The 20,928-nt window shown below is 49.0% G+C and overlaps 1 protein-coding gene across 1 annotated transcript in view; it reads right to left on the bottom strand.

The window, feature by feature from the left end:
- Nucleotides 1–15,987, bottom strand: part of ALPK2 (alpha kinase 2) — a 45,227-nt gene extending 29,240 nt beyond the window's left edge. The window contains exons 1-4 of the mRNA XM_045527626.1: nucleotides 15,842–15,987; nucleotides 11,676–11,877; nucleotides 9,626–10,012; nucleotides 1,820–5,060 (exon numbers count right to left, since the gene is read on the bottom strand). Of these exons, the coding sequence (XP_045383582.1) occupies nucleotides 1,820–5,060; nucleotides 9,626–10,012; nucleotides 11,676–11,877; nucleotides 15,842–15,987 (3,976 nt within the window). The remainder of the gene's footprint in view (nucleotides 1–1,819; nucleotides 5,061–9,625; nucleotides 10,013–11,675; nucleotides 11,878–15,841) is intronic.
- Nucleotides 15,988–20,928: the final 4,941 nt, after the last annotated feature.

Here is a 20,928-nt window from a genome sequence, read left to right on the forward strand (position 1 = left end):
AATTAAGTTCTTAATTTGTTTCATGAACATAGTACTTGGCATAAAAATGGCCTCATGTTTTAATTTAATAATAATAATTTTTGTAAAACGTAGCTAATAACCACGCGGGCTTGTGCTGGGCCAAGCACCATTCCAATTGCTATGTGTTTTTATACCTGAGATGAGTGCTATGATCAGTACCCCCATTTCACAGGTGAGGAAATTGAGTTACCCAGAGGTTAAAGCATTTGTCCAGGGCGACCCAGTTACTGGCAGAGGCCAGACTTGAACCCAAGCAATATGGTCCTTAATCCATAATCCAGACCATTACGTTACAGCTTCCTCCCACACGGGCCCACCACCTGCACGTATCCCCAGCTCTGATCTTTGCCTCTGAACGGTCTCCGTGTCCTGGGTGGCATTGGTAACACTCATTCCCTGGTCTGGCCTGGAAAAGTCTTTGGTTGTCTACCTGGTGGCCTCAGGCAGGTCCCTCTCAGGATGTGGCCTCCTGCCCTCGCAGGGACCCAGTTCCTGGCACCAGCCCCTCCCAGAATGTTGCGTGCTCTGCCTCCTTCAGTGCTTTGAGGCGGCTGTATGACGGCTGAAATCAAAAACTCTTCCCCAGAAGAGTCCCCATCTAGATAACCCTTTGTCGCACAGGTAACTTGCATAACCACGAGCAAGACTTCCACACACAGAGTTTGGATTGTGTGTCTTTCCCTGCAGAGCAAATCCCCAGGCTCAAGGTGGGAGGCCGGCCCCCAGTGGCAACCTATGCAGCCTCTGGGCTGAAATCACTTTCTAGAGAGTTTTTAAAAAGCAGTTTAGAGCTGCTTCATTCTCTTTAAATATGTTTAAAAACATACATCCTGATAATCGGGTCGGATACCTCCAAACTCTCTAGAAGGCAGTGTTGTCTTTAATCCTCTCTGCAACAGGAGCTATGAGCCGTTTCGATGTGTCTTGGGAATAACAAACACCAGCCTCAAAGTCCGAGGACTCAGGTTAAGGGAGGAGAAAATTCCTTCAGATCAAACAGGGCAGCAGCTTTCTGCTCCAGCGCACGCCGGCCACTGTCACTTGCTGCGATATTCTCTGTCTCCTGACTTCTACTAGGGTACGTGGGACGGGAAAGAAGAGCTCTGAATTAAAAGAGGCTCAAATTCGGGCTATGGAATGGAATTTGGAGCTGCAATGATTCCCTACACAAAGCAGAAACAACTACAGGGCTTTTGAGGTTCGAGTGATCTGAAACCTGGGATGGTGGATTCACATAAATGGGAAGGGTGAGTTGTAAAGACATTTTATACTCAAATTTGGAAGGAAAATTCAAGGTTCCGGGAAGCCATTTTTAATGAAAAATCAATGATTAAAGAGGAGAATCCCAAATTGCAACAAAATATTTATTTCCATTAATCCTGCTTAGTGTGTGGCCTATTTAATTATACTAATTAGCTACACTGATGAATGCTTCTGTTTATCCTTTTTTAATAGATTTTTTTTTTCTAAAAAGGATAATTAAACAGAAAGACACTTCAATCTCATTCCCTCAGCCAAACATACCTACAGGTGGTTCTCAAGTGTCAGTCCCCCCCTGGGCTACCAGGGAACTCGGGAGAAACACAAATTATTGAGCCACACGCATTGAATCAGAAACTCCAGAGGTGGAGCCCTGCAATCTGTGTCTTAACAAGCTCTGCTGGAGATCACGATGCCACGAGCTCAAGCCACTTGGGCACAACCTTAGCCCACCTGGGGACACTCACCCGGATTACAAAGGACTCTGTCACCTGGTCTACAAACCCCAACTGTAACAATGACAGCAGCAGAGCCTCACCTTTTCCTTCTCTTTTGCAAGATGGCTTTTTGGGGTCTTTTTTCTCTTCCGTGTGTGACAAGGACCTTTCAAGTTTAGGCACCTTTTTAAGAAAGCTCGACTTCATTCTGACATTTTCCTTTTCTTCCAGTCTCAGCCTCAGGGCTGCCACCCTGGACAGAACTTTCTTCTTTATTCCCTCAGCTAAATGTCCGCTTCCTGAGGTCTCTTGCTTCTTCCCGACCTCCTCTGACCCAGCCACTGCCGGTGGGGCCCCTGGGAATTTGCCAGTTTGGGCTGCCCTTGACCTTTTCACACAGCCCAGAGCGCCCTTTGGACGTGGGTCCTGCAGGAACTTAGGGGCTTTCTCTGACTCACAGTCTCCTGAAACGGATGCCAAAGTCATCGCTGGGGAGTCTGACGAGGTCAGGGGTTTGGTTTCTCCAATCTGAGGCTCCTCCATTTTAGGTTCCTCAATTCTGTGGCTTATTGAAAAGTTGGCCAGGTCTCCTTGAGGAGACGAAGTACAAGGTGACCTCTTAAGATCACTAGAAGAGGGAAAATGACCCCCACACTCATTCTCAATAGTTCCCCTCTCCTTTGAGTCAGAAAATACATATGGATGGTTTCTGGGCACATCTAAGTCATGTTTAGGGACCACATGGACTTGGCTTGTAGACTTGTGAGTATTAACCCTGACAGATGCATGAGTCATCGTTGCAAGACAACTAGAAAGAGCTGCAGTGGGGGAAATACACTCTGCTTTGTCCTTTTTGCTTTGTCCAGCCTCCCCCAAGCTCCTGTCACTGCCTTCTTGGACTTGGCTCATGCTGCAGCCACGTGGAATTCCTTCCCCTTCCTCGTCAGGATGAGGGACATGCCAGTCAGGATGTGGGACATGCCAGTCCGCAGGCAGGACTTCCGCTCTCTGGCCCAGGTTCCCGCCATTCGATTCACTCCCCTCTCTGACGCCCCCAAGTGCGGCTTCAGAAGGCTCTGGCTCTTGAGCCCCCGTGCCCCCTGCCACACCATCGTCTTCATCAGTGGGGTCCACAGAGGACTCCAGGATTTTAGAGCAGGTCAGCAACTGTTTAAAGAAGGCAGGGCGAGCCACCTTGACTCGCTTTCCCTCCTGGTCTTGACTCTCCTTGTGAGCACGTTTTTTCCCTCCAGTTTCAGAAGCCTCCGACGGTGAATCTGCAACATAGACACACAGTTCCTTTTCATCCACAGGGTCCATGGATGACTCCAGGAGTCCGGGTTGGCTCAAATCCAGGGAAGAAAGACAGCTCCCGTGTGCTCTGACGGCTGGTTCTTTACCTCGATGGGTTTTTATGACACCAGCAAGGGCTGCGTCGGCACCCAGAGCACTGGGAGCCGATGCCGCCGTCTCAGAAGGGTCTGGCTTGAGCCCAGAAGCATCTGCCTGTAGAATGTCAGATGCAGCCCAGGCCCTGTCGGGAATCAGGGGACCAGCTTCTGACTCCTTGCCCTCAGAATTCGTCGGTGGTTTTTGTGGCCAGAGTTCTGAAACAGAAGGCTCTAGAGCTACAATCTTCAGCATGCTGCCTGCTTCCCCTTTCCCTGGTCTGGGCTCTTCAGACTCCTCCAGCAGGATGTCAGTGGGAGGTGGAACCTTGCTCAGACCCTGACCGTCTTCTTCCACAGTTACGCCAGCCACCACAGGGACACGTGTCCCCAGGCCTGAGTTCTGCCCTCTTCCTTCCCTAGAGCTTGCTGATGAGTGGTCCAAGGGCACTGAGTTTATTGCCTCTTGTGCGGCAAACGTCATGGGCCAGCTTTCTTGGGTCTCATCCGCAGAAAGAGAAGCCTGGCAGGGCAGGCTGTCCTGCGGGGTCCTCGGCTCTGTCTCACTTCCTCCTTCTCGGAAACTCTCGTCAAGGCTCCCACTGTCTGCTCGGCCCACGGTCTGGCTCTTACCTCTGGACGGGAGATCCATGTGGAGGCGGGAATGGCTGCAGAAACCCTCTCCCTCCGGGAGCGGGGGAACACGGCTGCAAACCCCTGGAACCCCGAGTGCCCCGCAAAGTAACTCCTTGGTAGATCTGGTTGTGGAACCACTTAAAATATGACCCCACTGTACGTTGGAAGGAAACTGGGAAATGTGTTCATCTGGTACATGCCTGTTCTCTGCCAGGGAAACAGCAAGGTATTTGGCTGGGTGGACTTTGGGGGCAATGGTAACCGTCGACGTGCCCTCAGTTTCCTCGGTCACCTGGAGACACTCAATATGAGCGGCTGATGTTGTTGGTGTCTCCTGAGGGAACTTCACCACGGAACTATGACTGGCTGGCACGTCTGTGGTGTCTGTGGCAATGGCATTGGGGCTCCCATCACCTCCCTCCTTAAGCTGCGCGGAAGAGCTGTTCTCAGAAGAAAGGAGCTGTGTCCGCTCGAGCCCCCCTGAGTTGCCGGGGCTCGGCCTCTCCCGCCCAGCCTCCACCGCGGAGGCCAGCGTGGAGCAGGAATTCTCCACCTCAGAGGGACTTTCACCTTCACTGGCCTTGCGTGAAATGTTCCAGGTGAAAGTACTGACAAAGAGAGGGGACACGGCCGAGTTTTTGTCCCTGCTGCCTTCACGTGTAGACTGTGGAGTCTCAGAACCTCGTGTTGGAAAAAAAACTTCCAGCGTTTCGGCATCAGGAGAACATAAATCAGACACTTCGCTGTGACCCTCTGCCAGCTCAAAGCCCGTGGAGCAGATTTCTGGAGGTAAATATTTATCGAGTGGCGCCTCACCAGGAGAATCCGTGGTGTCACATGTTCCTTGGCCACCGGCTTCAAAACACTCCAACACGCACGCTGCCTCTCTGCCCTGTGGCCCAGCGCACACAATTTCCAGGGTGATGGTGCTATCTGTGGGTTCAGGGGCAGCAACAGAGAGAGCCTCAGGCTCCCTGGGGTCCACGCTGGCATCCTCGGGGAGAGGCCCTGAGATTGCACCTGGGGACATAGTTTCATCATTGGCTCCTGGGATGCTAAGCTCATGTTTTAGGTCTTCCCAGAAATCTCCATGTGTGTTGCCTTCTCTGTCTTGCTTTTCTTTATCCTGTGGGCCTTGCATATAGCCTTCAACCTCCGGGTACTGAGCCAAGGATGCATCTTCCTCGTGGACGCCTCCTAAGTCGGGGAAGGAATTTGCTGTGGTCTCAGTGAATGGAGACTCCTCCGCAGCAGGCTCCGAGAAAGCTGGTGTCTGGCTGAGAGAGATTCTCTCCCTGACCGCTTCCTGAATTTGCACCTAGGAAGATGAAAAGTGGTATTAATGGAATTGTTCCTAGCAGAGCCCACAATAGGACACAACTGCAAGCCCGAGAGTGTTAATCCTTGAAGACTGTAATAATGGAAAAAAAAAAAAAAGAATAGCAGGAATGATTGAAATCTAAACATCAATCCCCAAACTCTCTCTAGCTATTGGAGACTTCCTGGAAAACTGCAAACTGAAACAATTCTGTGTTCCAGGACACCCTTGGTCAAATTCACCAGTGTAGGCAAAAAGCCTCCTGACAATCGTCATATATTTAATGATGTTTTCTTCTCTCTCTTTCAGAAAAGAAGATGGAAATAAATGGAATGTTACCTATTTTGATCAAGTCAGTCACAACAAAAGCTGTGTGCATCATTCCAGAAAGATGAATTTCACACAATTATAACAAATGAAATATACAGGACTTACAAAGTAGTAATGAACAATCGTTGTCCCCAAAATATGAAGGCTTGCTGGTTAGTAATTGCTGTGGTTTGGATGTTTGTCCCCTCTGTGCTCATGTTGAAATTTGATCCCCAATGTTGGAGATGGGGCCTAATGGGACGTGTTTGGGTCATGGGGGTGGATCCATCATGAATAGATTAATGCCGTCCCTCAGGGGAGAATAAGTTCTTACTCTATCAATTCCCATGAGCTGGTGGTTAAAAAAAGCCTGGCGCCATCCTCCTTTGCCTTCTCTCTCACCATGTGATCTCTGCCCACACAGGCTTCCCTTCACCTTCTACCACCAGCGAAAGCAGCCTGAGGCCTCACCAGGTACAGGTGCCCAATCTTGAACTTTCCAGCAACCAGAATCGTGAGCCAAATCAAACCTGTTTTCTTGGTAAAATACCCAGTTTCAGGTATTCTGTAATAGCCACACTAAACAAAAACAATAATGTTACTAAAAAACAAAGAGGCCTGTCCTTTGAACCCACCTCTAATGGAGTAATGGGGTTGTGATTGGCTGTCAGCACTGCCAATCATTTCTGCTCCAGAGAAGGCTATGCCTCCTAGACTTGAAAGCAAATGTCCTGTGGCAGGCAAACCACCTCCACAGGAAGTGGGGGATTCAGGACTGCATAGGTTTTTGAGAAAAAGGGAGAGGGGGAAGGAGACAGGAAGGAAGGGGTGGGAAAAAGGAATCTCACATTCTGAAGACGAAACCTATTATGGCACTATCCAAATATTGTATGATACTGGATATTGTTCAAGGAAGCAGCAACTCTGACTAAATTCTTATCTCATAAAACTTTTAGCTCATCAACTATTTCAAAACAAAACAAAATCGTGTCTAGCCAAGGAGAAGGGAATTGCTGCTAACTTTTGGGAAGTAACTCAATCTTTGTCCCTAGGACTCCTGCCCTGGAGTAGCCCCATTCAGATGTGCAGGGAACTGATGATTGGTCTTAGAGAAGGCAGCAGATAAGAGTCTCTCTCCTAGTATAGAGCAAAATAGAGCTGAAATGTTCATGTTCAAAGTGCAGCTCCAAAGTCCTGAGGCTTTCCATAAATCACACATGAGTATTGGTCTTGCTACATTGTGACCAGTCCCTGTACACACTGCCAGTGGGAACAGGACAACAGTGTAACCACACTTCTTTCCACATGTGCCCCTGGACCCCCCAAGGGTACCTGAGGCCCATTAGTCATTTATCTTTATTTCATTGGCATAAAAATGCTAACTGAACAAGAAGAAACTTAGTATAAGTTCCATGAGGGCTAGGACCATTTATTTTGATCCCACAAATATGTATTGAATGCCTCCAAGGTACCAGGGGTGCTCTAGGTAATTATACAAGACAGGCAAATGCTCGTCTGCAGGGAGCCCCCATTCTGTGTTGTGTTCAAGGCCTGTTATAGCAATTAGCATGTAGCAGGTGCGTCATAAGTATTTGTTGAGAGAATGAATAAATGAATGAACCATGTACCAGTTGAGACAATTCCACCCAACTTCACCTCTTAAACCTCTACATTTGAAAGGGTTTGGACTTTCATCTGCTGCTGACTTTGGGACAACCCTATTTTAAAGGAGACTTTTAACCATAAGCACGACTGGTTCACATCCTGATGTTTCTAAAAAGAAAGATATATGTATTCTCTTTCTATATCCATTTTTCTTCCTCATTATGTTAGAAAGGAAAAGAGAATACAAAAAAAGATAATTTCTGGGAAATAAGAAACAGGGATTTTTAAAGTGTCAAAGACTTTGAAGTATATACAGTGTCTTCTCTGTACCTCAACTTCTATAGCACATATAGAGGGTATTCTTTTCATCTGCTATTTTGGTTCAGATTTTTTATAATATGCAAGAGCACCAACCTACTGAATTATTAAGCACAGAATGAGAGAGTGGACTGCTCAACCCCAAACACCACCACCCCTGGCTCAGGCCTTTCTCTCCTGCCTGGATTTCCGCTTCCTATGTCAGTCCTTTATTTTAAGGTCTTGCTATTGTCACGGTATCCCCAGTGCCAACAGACATTTATGGAGGAGCTGCCATGCATAGAATTCTCTGCCTGGCACTGGGCAATGTTGTCCAAAGACTTAGTTAAAAAGCTGCTATGACACTTACTGGGATGGCACTTTTATTTTTATCCACTGTTATTGATTACTACCATATCTATACAGTTATAGGCTGATACCTGCTAGAGACTAATATCTGGAGAACATGAATCATGAGACAAGTAAGCTTTGATTAGGACGAGTCTGGTCACTAAAATAGACCATCACACTATCATGCCTTGATTTACAAAATGGTCATGTTCCTATTAAGATTCGTTCACTCCTTCCCTCTCTGGCTTTTAAAATAAAATTCCACTTTAAAATACCCTAGTGTAGTCCCACATGTAAGGGAATATGGCGAATCCTTGACCATGTAACTTCACACATTTGACAAACATTTAGTGAACATCTACTATGTACCAGCTACTGTTCTAAGGATCTGGGAAATATCAGGGAACATAACAAAGATTACTGGCCTGTAGAAGTTTATGTTCCAGCAACAAACCATACATACTGCTGATGTGAAATTCCATAAATTTGATTTCAACTAAAGAGATTTTTTTCAAAGCGAAGCCTTTAGCAGCCCGGTACTTATTTGTCAAGGCTCTTAGCATCCATTCCCAGAGCAGGCTCCTTGGTTCTCATTCAGAGGCCAGCTTACAGAGAAAGGGAAACCACAGACTCATACCTTTCAAATGAATCAGACCTTTCTTTTAGGAGTAGATCTCTTAGTTAAGTCATCACAAAAGAATGCCAGCAAATGGTTCTTCTGCTGCTCAGCTGCTTTCATTATAGAGTGAGTGAGGGGACACAGGAGACTTTGTTATGTCTGTTTGTTCTCATGCAGGTGGACAGACGGAGTGTTTGGGGCTCTAGAAGGAAGCCCACCCTGGTATGTGGTGTGTGGACTCAGAGCATTGGCAACTTGGCTGGGTTTATAGCCCAGCTTAATCAAATATAGCATGCATGACCCCAAGTAACCTCTTTGGCCTCTCTGACCCTCTGTCTCCTCCTCTAAGGCTAACCACAGGCACGTCAGCACCATCTTGTCAAGTATCTGGCATATTGCCTGTTACCCGGAAGGCACTCACTGACATTGGTTTCCCTTCTTCTCTGTGAAAAGAAAGAAGTAGCTAAGGCAAAAAGAGGAAATTGAACAGCCCTGCTGAGCAGAGCCTCGAGCTGCAGGCTTTACGAGGGCTTTCTCATTTGATCCGTAAAATAAATCTGAAATAAAGAAGTTATCATCTCTTCTTTACTGATGAGGTACATGGCCTGGGTCCAATCATAGAAAGCACACAGTAGGTTATACAAGGGAAGTTTAATATAAAGAATTGTTAAGTGTGATGGAAGAGTAGTATAAGGTACAAATTCTGTGCAGTGCTCTAAGTAAGGGAAAGTACCAAGGAAGGACTAACTTGGAAGGGTTTAGATCTAGTTGGAGAAGGTGTGGTTAGGCCACCAGATAGCAGAGAAATTTGCTGGTTTAGCCAGGCCAGACTTGGCGTGGAATTGCTGGGCAAGCACTAGACCACCCTTGCCTGTGCAGGTGGGGGGCAGGTGGGCGGCACCCAGTGGCAGGGAGCACAGTGGAGTCTGGGGCGGAGGCTGAGGCCTTTAGTCCTGTGGGTCCTGTGCGGTGAGGGCGGGGGCTTTGCAGAGTGCTGTGGTTTCAATGTCCCCTCCAAACTCACGTGGAAACTTAATCCCCAACGTGGCAGTATTGAGAGGTGAGGCCTTTAAGAGGTGTTTGGGTGATGAGGGCTCTGTCCTCAGGAAGGGATGAATTCATCCATGGATTAATGGGTTAGTGGCTAACGGATTAATGGGTTATCCTGGGAGGGGAACTGGTGGCTTTCTAAGAAGAGGAAGAGAGACCTGAGCTAGCGTATGGGCACGCTCAGCCCCCTTGCCACGTGGTACTTGTATAGCCTCAGAGCTTTAGAGGGTCCCCACCAGAAAGAAGATTCTCGCCGGATGCGACCCCTCGATCTGGGACTTCTTAGCCTCCATAACTGGAAGAAATAAATTCCTTATCTTTATAAATTACTCACGTTCAGGTATTCGGTTATAAGCAGCAGAAACAGACTAAGATGCAGAGGGAACCCCTGCTCTGTGCTCCAGGCCCCGGTGGCTGTGTGCAGGCTGCACAGGGGCTTGCTGGGGGAAGTCTGGCGTTGGTCCAGGCAGCAGCCTTCAGAGCAGGGGGTGGACCATGTGGGGCTCTGGTTTCCAAATAGACAAGGCTGCAGAAAGGCTCTCCCTAGGCCAAGGCTACAAGGTCGCAGGTGGACCACGTTCTGGGCCCCACAGCTGGGGCAAGATGACCACACGTCCATCTCACCAAGCCCACTAATGCTGAAATTACGAATACAAGAATCTTCTTCCCCCTGCAGAGTCTTTCCGGCACCCTCTACCAAGAAAGCTTCACATCGTGCTGACTGTAAAGGACAATAAGGGAATTGTTAGCACAGAGCATATACTGAAGGAGAAATTCGGAGCTGAGGGGCATTAATTGAGAACTGATACATGAGGTCAATACTATTCAGGGGTCAGAAGTCTCCCTGGGGTCCCACGGTCAATGATAGAGCCAGGATTTAAAGCCAAGTCTGCTAGGCTACCTACAAAGCCCTTTCCAACCCAGTTTTTCTAATCAGAGCAGTTAGAGCAAACCCCACCCCACCAAGGGCTGGGAACTCCTGTTAATTTAAACCCAGAATTTCTGACCTCCCAAGACTACAACTGTCCTTACATGCAGAGTGTCCCTGTGTTGATTTGTCTGCTTCTGCACAAGTTCTAAGGGCAGGGACTCTGTTATTCATTTATGAGCTTCTGGAACCTAACATAGAAGGAGTTCAAATACTTTTGTTGAATGCATAACCAGACGAAGGAATACAGGAGGGGAAAGGGTAAACCAAATGTAGTAACACATCCAAACCCCTTTTTGAAAGCAGCATTAAGCTTGAAAACTTAATGCTTGCATAGCATTTTTCAACCAAAACCCCAATCAACATGCCTCCAATTCCAAAAAAAACATTGTTTTCATTTGCTGGCCTTTCCAAAAATTCTGCCTCCTAAGTATGTCTGCATTGGATCTAACGGAAAGGTGTGTTTCCTCTCTGTCCACCCCATAACGTTCAGGGTTATACCCCTCACCATTACTAAGGGTGACCCGACACCAGCCCAGTGCGTGACACTCATTCGAGTCGCTAACAATAGAAGGTGCTATGAGATAAGATCCCTCTTCTCAAATAGCTTGTAACCCAGTTGAAGAGACAAGATGTACACAGAAAAGATAAATAACAATTCTTGACAAGTTGTGCTAATAGCCAAGTGCATGGAACTTCACAGCACTGTTCCAGGACAGAGCTTGGAAGGTCACCACTGAATCATCCTCTTCCACTCTAGTAATAAGATTCCTGCAGTGCAAAAATCAGAGGTTGTACTCTTTTTTTTTTTTTTGAGACAGAGTCTTACTCTGTTGCCAGGGCTAGAGTGAGTACCGTGGCATCAGCCTAGCTCACAGCAACCTCAAACTCCTGGGCTCAAGCGATCCTACTGCCTCAGCCTCACGAGTAGCTGGGACTACAGGTATGCGCCACCATGCCCGGCTAATTTTTTTCTATATAGATTTTTAGCTGTCCAAATCATTTCTTTCTATTTTTAGTAGAGACAGGGGTCTCGCTCTTGCTCAGGCTGGTCTCGAACTCCTGAGCTCAAACGATCTGCCCGCGTCGGCCTCCCAGAGTGCTAGGATTACAGGCGTGAGCCAACCACGCCCGGCCCAGAGGTTATACTCTTATATGGATCAATTCTGAGATGATTCTCGAACATTTCAGTGCAGTCTCAGAGACCTTCCCTACTGATGAACGTGGGCAGATGCAGTAGACACTGTTGGGTGACTAATCAACAGCGTCCCCAAACCCCCTTGTCTCTTGCGACTTCCAACTAAGGCAGCAGGAAAACCACGTACTCTCCCAGCCTCCTGCATAGCTAGATGAGGCCCCGGGGTCAGTCTGGCTAATGACACGTGTGGGGAATTCCACCAAGGGCCTTCTGGGGAAGCTTTGCTTTCCTTGTGTACGGTACAGGTGTGGTGGTTACCTTGCCTGCCCCTCCTTTTTCCTCTATCAAGATGTGACGCCTGGTGCTGCAGCTATTCCCTTCCAGGCCTGGAGCACGCCACATGAGGATGAAAAGCCAACACACTGTGATGGGCGGAGCAGAAAGACAGACAGAAATTGGGGACTTGCAGGCACCCTGAGCCACTGGAATGACACTGAGACCTTCAGTACCCCCAGGGTCCCTGTGAACAACAACAAAGGGCCTTATGTTTTAGGCCACTGTTAGTTGGTTATTCTGTTAACTGCAGCTGAAAGCACCCTAATGGGCACAAGAGAAAAACACATGGCTGAGGAACGGAGGAGAAGGCTGGGAAGGTCACCCTGGAGCCCTCCGAGGCCCCGGGCAGCCCTGGGCAGGGATTAGTCGAAAGGGCAGTGTCCCGGAGGGCAAGGGGTGCGGCTCCCGGGAAAGGAGCTCAAGGCGCTGGTGGAAATGCCAGGGGATCAAAAGGGCCTGAGCAAGGTGAACTTGAAGTAGAGTGGGGGAGGGGCAGCGGGGAAATACGAGAAGATGGTCACCAAAGGGGAGAGGCCACCGCTCTAAAGCCAAACACCCAGGGCCAGAGAGTCAAGCCACTCAGCACCTTGCTTCAGCTGGGCGACATTTCCACATGCCAGCATGTCCTACCACGGCATGATTTTCTTTCTCCAATGCCTTTTCCTTGTTTTCTTTCTTTCTTTGTTTCTTTTAGTGTTCTCTTAATGTTCTGTCCTCCTTATCTGGAGTAGTTAGGTACAAACAGCACTACATCCTTCAACAGCTGTCTACACAGCATCAGTTTTCCCCTGTGGTTCCAGGAATCTTTAAATGAGAACCTTCCTTCTCCCCAGCCTTCCCGGGCTGCCGGTAGCCTCGACCACAAATAACCTTTCCTAAATATCTGCTGAGCCTTCACGATAGGCACAGTGTCATTTGTCATTCGATAGATCAAATCCATACCACCTGGGGCTGCGAAACTGAAACTCGATAGCCCGGTCCCAGCCAAAGAAAGCTTAAAGGCAAACTAGAATATTTCAGGAACTAGAGTCTATTTTTAGGAGTTGCCTGGTTGCCCAGAACAAAGCTTCACTGAAAGGCTTTGAATGTTACAATAACATGTAATAAAGTGGAGGACTGTGCCTTACTTGACATTCCTCTAAAATCCCCAATTCTGAAATCTGATCCTGAACACCCCTGTCATTTGACCAGCTCTTCTTCGTTTCAGTCCCTCCTGGGAGACAAGAAATCTTCAGCCAACTGGTGTTATCATCCTGTCTTGATTTCTTGGGAAAGTTATAGAGTTTGTAAAATGCCCATTTGATCTCTTGCTGGGACAGCACTGGGTTTCCATGACTCGTACCCTTCCTAGGGCTACAGGGCTCTGTGCACTCGGTGGGGTCTTTGCCTGGTCCCCTGGTGTGAGTGGAGGGCACTAGAGAACGGCCCAGGAGCCTGTGTGTGTGTGTGTGTGTGTGTTGTGCATCACGGATGGTGCAGGGTAGGTGGTGCTACTCCTACTACTAACGGCTAAGCCCTATGTAGCCTTATCACATGTTCTAAGTACTTCACATACGTTAATAAAGTTGATGTTTGTAAAATGGCATAGAAATTTACGACCTGAGGACCTTGGGCTGTGTATTGCTGGGGAGGACACACCAGCTATGCCACACCAGAGAGGACCACGTAGCGGCAGACTGGCATGGAAACTGGGTAGAGAGGCAGCTGCCGTCCCTCCTGCGCGCATCTGTGTCTTCCTGCAGAGCTGGCAAACTGCCGGGGGTGGGAGAGGGAGCCCAGATTTCCCTAAAGGGTAACTGAGAGGCAGACATAAGAAAACATGGGACTGCGAAGGCCAGTGATTGTTCTTGAATTCCAGTAGGTGTTTCTGAATAGTCTTTAGATTTTTGATTTTTTTCTTTTTCCTCTGTCTTGTGGAATCCAGGACTTGGAGGAGGAAGTGAAAGGACAGTGAGGTACAGAGGTTTGGGCCTCAGGAAACCCGGGTTTGGTCCTGGATCTGCTGCTACACAGGAAGTGGCTTTGGAGAAGTCACCAGATCTCTCTGAGTGTGTTTCTTCCACAGTGAAGTGAGCGCTTTTCGCTGGAGGGAGCGCCTCTTGGTTCCCGGCAGCATTGGTGTTCTGTCACCTGCTGGGGACAAACACACACGTGGAAACGGGGCTCACACCTCACCTTCCTCGGGACCCAGCTTCCCTCTAAGTGCCTCATCTTTTTGGTTGATCGTGCTGTGTTGGCACAGGGGCCCTTACGCGGACCCTGCAAAGTTCCGGAGGCTCAAGGTCAAGTCCACACCACCGAAAACCATCAGAGCCACAGAAAGGAAGACCAGTGACCAGGGGCCTCCAACTTTGCTAATTCTTTCAGGGGTTCACACTGCTTTGAAGAGCCAAGGAAAGTAATATCTTCTTCCCAAAAAGTCTTGTTTTACCCACACAATGTGGCATGCAGTTTCAGGGGTCCGTAGATCCCCTCCTGTGGGCCACGTGGCTGGGGCGAGTGGAATGGTGTTGTTTACATCCCACAGCCCGAAACTGCCCTGCAGATTTCAGACTGGATAATAAGGGGAAAAAATGAAATCTTAATCAGGTTCTAGGAGAATATTTTCAAATTAGTCTCTCTCTCTTTATGGTTTCTAGAATTTGTGAGCAAAATCAAAACCAAGGTAGTAGCAATTACCGTACTGCACTGACAATAATATATTATATAAGCCAAGTTCTTGTAAACTTTAGAAACAGGAAATACTTGTCATGGTTACTACACTAGTACTTTGCCTATTCAGCGTGGGCTTCAAAGTGTACAGCGGCGATAGTACCCGGCTATTGGAAAATCTGAATATAAACATAAATAGCAGGCAGGTCGTCTGCCTCGGGCGTTCATCGCCAAAGAATGAGAAGAAAATGTAGGTTCGGGGCTTCCTGATTCCCTGTGTCCTGTCTCCTCCAGGGAATCAGCAGGGAGCTATATGTCCTCAGGCTTCTTGATCAGCAGAAAATAGTAATAACACACCCGGCAGTGCAGTCGCAGGAAGGACAAGGACCTAGCAGGCAAGAGCGGTTACCTGATTAGACTCAGAGACAGCTTCGTTCAGCAAAAGAAACAAAATTTCCTGGCATGCTGAGATTCCTGAGAGAGAGGACATGGTTACTGTTGTTCGACTTGGTCCCATGCACATAGTAGGTGCTCAATAAATTATGCCAAATGAGTGACATTCATCCAATCTGATCTTGGTCCAACGCCCCTTTGCCTACATATGTGGGAAGGCTTTGGCGCTTCTCTGGTTCTTTTCTCTCTGTCCAGTCTCTGAGGGGACATTGCTGTCCTACCTGAAGAACCGCCCCAGGCTCCTGTGCTTCGGTTACTATGTAGCCTCTACTGAACTAGAACTCTTCCTCATTGCCAATAGTTTGGTGCCAGGTTTGCCTGGGTCTTCCTCGGGTCTAAACCAAAACCTTATGTTCTCCTTGTAGCAGACAGAGAGAAGCATCTTTTGTTCGAATCATGAATGATTGGGGTTTCAAATATATGCCACCTGGAAGACATCAGCATAAGTTTTCCAGCTGTAGCCGGGTGCCAGGCACGGGAGGCGAGGGTGTCCAATTTACTACGGCACAGAGTTGTAAAATCGCAAGGTGCAATGGAAGGGCTAAGTGTAAAACACCTATATTCTAAAGATGAAGGGAATCAAAGGTAGGGCGAGACACGGAGGGGACCATGGTGCAGATTTGGCCAGAAATTCAGGGACCCCTTTGGATGGAGCCATCAGAATACACTTTCCCCTTGTAGATGGAAGGAAAAATAACGATTCCCAAAGGAGCTTCTGGGAAGCCGGGTTGGCAGGGAAATCCTTTGAGAAGCAAGTAAAAAAGAAAATGTCTGGGATTCAATGTTGTGAGTTGAGCAAGGAAGGCAAAAAATGTACTAAGCTGATGTTTGTGTATGTGGTGGTCTGAAAATTCATAGTCATTACTTCTCAGAATGGTGAGTAAATGCAACGTTGTCTCTGGAACTGATCCGGTCTTCGTACGAGCCACTGGTCACATGCATGGATTTGGGGGCCGAGTGAAGAACAGCACGTTTCCTCCCTGGCTACGCCTGCTCTGCCCGGACACTCCGCAGTCCTCTAGGGGGTGTGGCCCTCACAGTACCGCCTGCTGGCCCCAGCCCTCTGGAAGGTGGCGTCTGAGCCGCCCCACAGCAGTGGGTGGAGGGGTGGCTGGTTCCCATGTCCTGAAAGGGATGCAGGCAAAGCTCTCCTGTGCTCTCGGTTTCCCTTAGCCTGTTCCAACACCATCCTGGCATGGAGAAAAGTGCCCAAGAGCCCCTCTGTGCCCAGACTCTGTCTCTGCCACTTTTGCCTCCTCCTGGCATCTCCGAGGGCAGAGGGTTGGGTTCATTGGTCTACACCCTCACACACTCTCGCCTTCTGGTCATGCAAAGACAATGCCCTGATCTAAGAAGAAGAAAGAAATTTAGAAAACTCCTCTCTCAACAAAGCCCGCCTTTAAGGATTATGGTTCTGCTTAAACAAACACAGAAACCTGTTTCTTTTCATGTTTGTCACAGTGCAACCCTCATCCCCGTCTCCACCACGGCACGGCCCCATGGCCATCTCTGTCAGGGTACAGCCCCCATTACCATCTCCACCTCGTCCCTGAGGTGACCCTGAGCTGCTCTGGAAGAAGGTCTTGGAGGCAGAAATGAAAAAGACAGTTTTCCTAATAATTCCCTGTGTACTCTTGGCAGCTGTATATGTGTCCTAGGGCAGCACATGACCACACACGGAGTGACTTCAAACACCACACCTGTATTCTCTCAGTTCTGGAGGCCAGAGTCTAAAATCCAGGTGTCCCCAGGCCACGCTCCTCTGGGGGCTCTAGACCCTTCCCTTGCCTCTTGCCACTTCTGGTGGCTCCTGGCAGCTCTCGCCATTCCCTCACCTGCAGATGCGTCACTCCAGTCTCTGCCTCTGTCCTCATGGGGCCGTCTTCCCCCCGTGTGTCTCTTTGTGTGTCCTCTCCTCTCCTTTAAGGACACCAGTCATGGAGTAGGGCCCCCTCTGATCCAGTATGACCTCATCTTAACTAATTATATCTGCAAAGACCCGATTATTAAATAACGTCGTATTTTGAGATTCCAGGTGGGCATAAATTGGGGGGGGACACTGTTCAGACCCCTAGAGTCCCCCTTTCCTTGCCCAGCCTGTCCTGCTGGACCCACAGTCTCTGGTTTGCCATCCACATGCAGCAGTGAAGCTATGTCACTTGACTGGGTGGTGCAGACTTGAGAAAGGAGGTTCAGAATGACTTTTTAGGGCAGGAGACGATAGGGAGACTGGCTCTCTTCTGGAAGTTATGGCTACTTCCACGGTGAGCAAAGTCTGTCTGGAGAGTGGAATTCAGTGCAGCCCAAAGACTATTTCTTGTCACCAGCCCAGCCTTCCAGACCTTGTGTTCAGCACCAACCACACATCAGAATGTTCTTACAAAGACCAGTCTATGTCTGAGCTGGACATCCTCCTGTCTGCTTGTGGAGAGGCAGGGAATGGGGAGTCCCTTAAGTTTATTGTCAGATTCAGACCTTGAACTAGAAATTTAAAAGATGAAGATGTTTCAAAGATTCCCATGATGGTTATTTTCCCACCCAGCCCCATCAGTTTGATGGTAAATGTGAAAGCACTTGTTTTTAAACCATGACTTAAAAAAAAAAAAAAATGCCCCAAATCTCAAGGCAGTATCAAAATACCTGTGCTGACTCAGAAAGATCATTTTTCAAGCAGCAGCAGAAACGGGAACTTACAGAATTTGCAATTTTATCTCCTGTCCCCCTCCCACCCCCACCCCAGTTCTGCAAACGCGTTGGAGGCAGGCGATTGCTGGGGTGGGGGAATACGGATTGTTCGTGTTTCTTTGTTGCCTCTTGGACTAGATTTAATTCGGTTCAACAAATACTGACAGGTGCTGTGTTTGTTCTGTGCATTCAATGGTGAACCAGACTCAGCGTCTGTCCCCACGTAGCTCACGGAACAACATCCCAGCTGGGCAAACAAGTAACTACAGTATACAGTAAATGCTAGCATAGAGACAGAAACACCATGCTGGGGGAGAAATTAATTCTATTTCAGGGAAAGGAGCAGGGGCAAGTGTATCAGGGAAGGATACAGAATTGATTTATTTGTGGCTTGTGCATTTCCATTCATTAATTCCCTCATTTCCTTTAATCAACAAAGACTCGTTGAAAGCCCCTCTATGTTTCAGGCCTTGTTTTAGCTCCTGGGGAAAGAACGTCACCAGCCCAAGTCCCTGTTTTCTTGGAACTTACATTCTGTGCAGGGAGGTGTTCATGACTTAGGGTCAGCAGATGTTCCGTAAGGAAGGAAGGTTGTTAGTGGTCTAAACAGAAAGCTATGGCAATGGTCGAGATGAAAGTATGAAGCCTGGGCTACGATGTTGCCTGAAGGGATAGAAAGTAGGTTGAACTGTGTCCTCCAAAAAGATATGTTCAAGCCCTAACCCCTGGTACCAGTGAATGTGACCTTATTTGGAAATAGGGTTTTGCAAATGTCATCAAGCTAAGATGAGGTCATGCTGGATTAGAGTGGACCCTATCCAATGACTGCTGTCTATAAGAAGAGGGAAATCCGAACACAGAGACACACAGGGAGGAAGGCCATATGATGACGGTGGCAGAGATTGGAGTGATGCAGCTCCAAGCCAAGGACTGCTGGCAGCCACCAGAAGCCATGAGGGAGGCATGGAATAGTTTCGCCCTCAAGCCTCCAGAAAAAACCAACCCTGCCAACACCTTGATTTCAGCCTTCAGACCTTCAGAGCCATGAGGGAACAAGTGTCTGTTGCTGGAAAGCACCCAGTCTGTGGTGATGTGTTACGGCAGCTCTTGAAAACTAATACAGAGAGGAAGATTTGGATTCAGGAGATGCTGTAGAATTAGAATTGACAGGATCTGGGACTGGTTAGACACAGGGGTTGAAGACTAGGAATGCAACAAGGACCATTCTCAGGACTCCAGCTCATGGCGTTTGACCTAAATAAGCTGCTTGCCACAGTGCTCCATACACTAAGTAAGTGCTTGATGACCGTGTTAGCTCAGCGATCGGCGTTGGGGCTGTAACAGCCGCTGTACACCTCAGTCATCCGTATGGGAGTTCCACAGGGTAGGCTGCGGGAAGATGAAGGCTGCATGCCCAGCGCTGCCAGGAGGGGCCAGTTGGTTCAGAATGGTAAGAATGGAAAATCTGCCATTCCATTGTCTGATCGCAGGGGCCGGGGGAGGGCATGAGGCACCGTGGTTGCAGTGCAGTGTGACAGGCTTCAGAGTTCATTTCCCTCTCCCTGTCACCACGGGCCACACTCTGAGCTCTGTTCCTGCAGCCATGATTGTGAGACAGATGGCGGCATCTGAGTGGGCACCGACCTGGAGGTGTTTGTGCTCCCACCCAATGTGGGACGCCCCCTCCCCAGCCGTCTGCCGCGTGTCCCCAGCCTCTGCTTCTCTTGAGGATCCTGCCTGGGGCCAGTGTCTCTGCTGCCTCAGTTGGTCTTTCAGATCAGCCAGGGACCAGCAGGCTTCTCCGCCCTCCCCTCCCTCAGAGGTACAGAGGCTGGAAGGACCTGGCTGGGGGGGTGACTAGCCTCGTCCATGCCCCATTGTTGGAACCAGCTCAGCACGCCTGTGGCAGGGCCTGCGGGGTGCAGTCTTAGCACACAACACGTCAAGAGGACGAGAACTTGAAGTACCACAGAAAACCCTGAAGTACCACAGGTTCGAGCTGATCTGAGCCTTTTTGCTGAGAAGACATTCAAAATCTAGGAAGGTGATGACGTCGGAGGAGCCCGGGAGAGGCTAGCTGCTGTTTCTCCTTGTTTCTCCTCTGCCTGCCCCTGCCCTTGCCCATCTGGGGGAAGGTAACCGCAGAGAGAAACTGGGGAACGTGGAGCAGCCTGAGGGATGGATGCCATTTGCCTGGGCTTGGACCTTCAACTTTTGCTAAGTTCAAATCTATTAATGTGTTTTCAAGCCAATCCTCTGAGTCTCCGGGTCCTCTGAAAGGTTCAGCACAGTAACAACCATGAAGGCCGCGTTTGGACGTGGCATTGGCATATTCAGCAGCTCGGCACCGTCCTGCCCTCCACCGTCTCCATGCTGCCACTCCAACCCCCACGAGGCCTCCCGAGAGCTGCTGTGGAACTGCCACAGGGGGAGTCGGAGGTGACAGCGAGACCCTGCAAGAGGAGTGACACGCCTCACTCCCCTCCCCATTGCCTGGCCATGGAGGGGCCGTCACACCACGTTTGCTTTTCCTCTTGTTTCCTTCGTGCTCTGTGCCCCGTCCAGCAGAGGGAGAGGTCATTCCCCACTGCCTCGGGAGGGATCGGAAGACTGAATAAGAGAGCCAGCCTGCATTCTAGACTCTCAGGATCCTGGGCATCAAAATGCTTAAGATCTTAGGGGAATTGGGAAGATTTTAACAGTTAGAAGATTCGAAGAGGTCTGACACCCTTCCAAAAGTAACATCGCACACCACTTCCTATCCTGCTTTCTTCGTCGTCCTTCTAGCACTCATCACTCACCAATTCGTGAGAGTGTATGTTTGGCTCTTATTGTCTGTCTCCCCCACCAGGCGGCAAGCTTGCTGCGGGCTGGGGCTTTGCTTTGCTCCTTGTCACATCCTTGGCACATAGAAAGGGTCTTATACTTAGTAGGTGTTCAATAAATATTTATTAGGTGAACAAAGGGCAGGGAAAGAGCATTTTGATCAGAGACTTGCAGGGAGTCTGACTTCCCGTGCTGAGAGAGAAATTCCCCGGTCTGGGGATGAAGGAGAGGAAAGGGGGAGCTGGTGTCTCTGCTCCCAGATTCTGGGACAGTGCTGTTGCCAGGGAGGCAAGAGCCCAGGGAGGGCATGGCTATGTGGCACCTGCATGATCCTAGTGCAGCACAGAGCAGGCAGGGAGCCACCAGACCTCAGTGGACTGACAGCACAAGGACCGTGCATGGGCATCTTGCCACAACTCTGAAGAACAGGGGATGAGGCCCTCCATAGACTCAGGTGAACGTTTCCTGCAGTCTGCAGAACGTGTGGCTCAAAATGGCACTTAGGTAGAGCAATAGTAATACGTCTCTCGCCTGAGTGCTGGGCTGAGCTTCATTCCAGGTACTTCTGTTTGTTTTCGTTGTGCACATGGGCCTGTATTCCTTCTGTTAAAGAGCAGTC

This window comes from Lemur catta, chromosome 16, assembly GCF_020740605.2.
Source record: "Lemur catta isolate mLemCat1 chromosome 16, mLemCat1.pri, whole genome shotgun sequence".
Classification (NCBI taxonomy): domain Eukaryota; kingdom Metazoa; phylum Chordata; class Mammalia; order Primates; family Lemuridae; genus Lemur; species Lemur catta.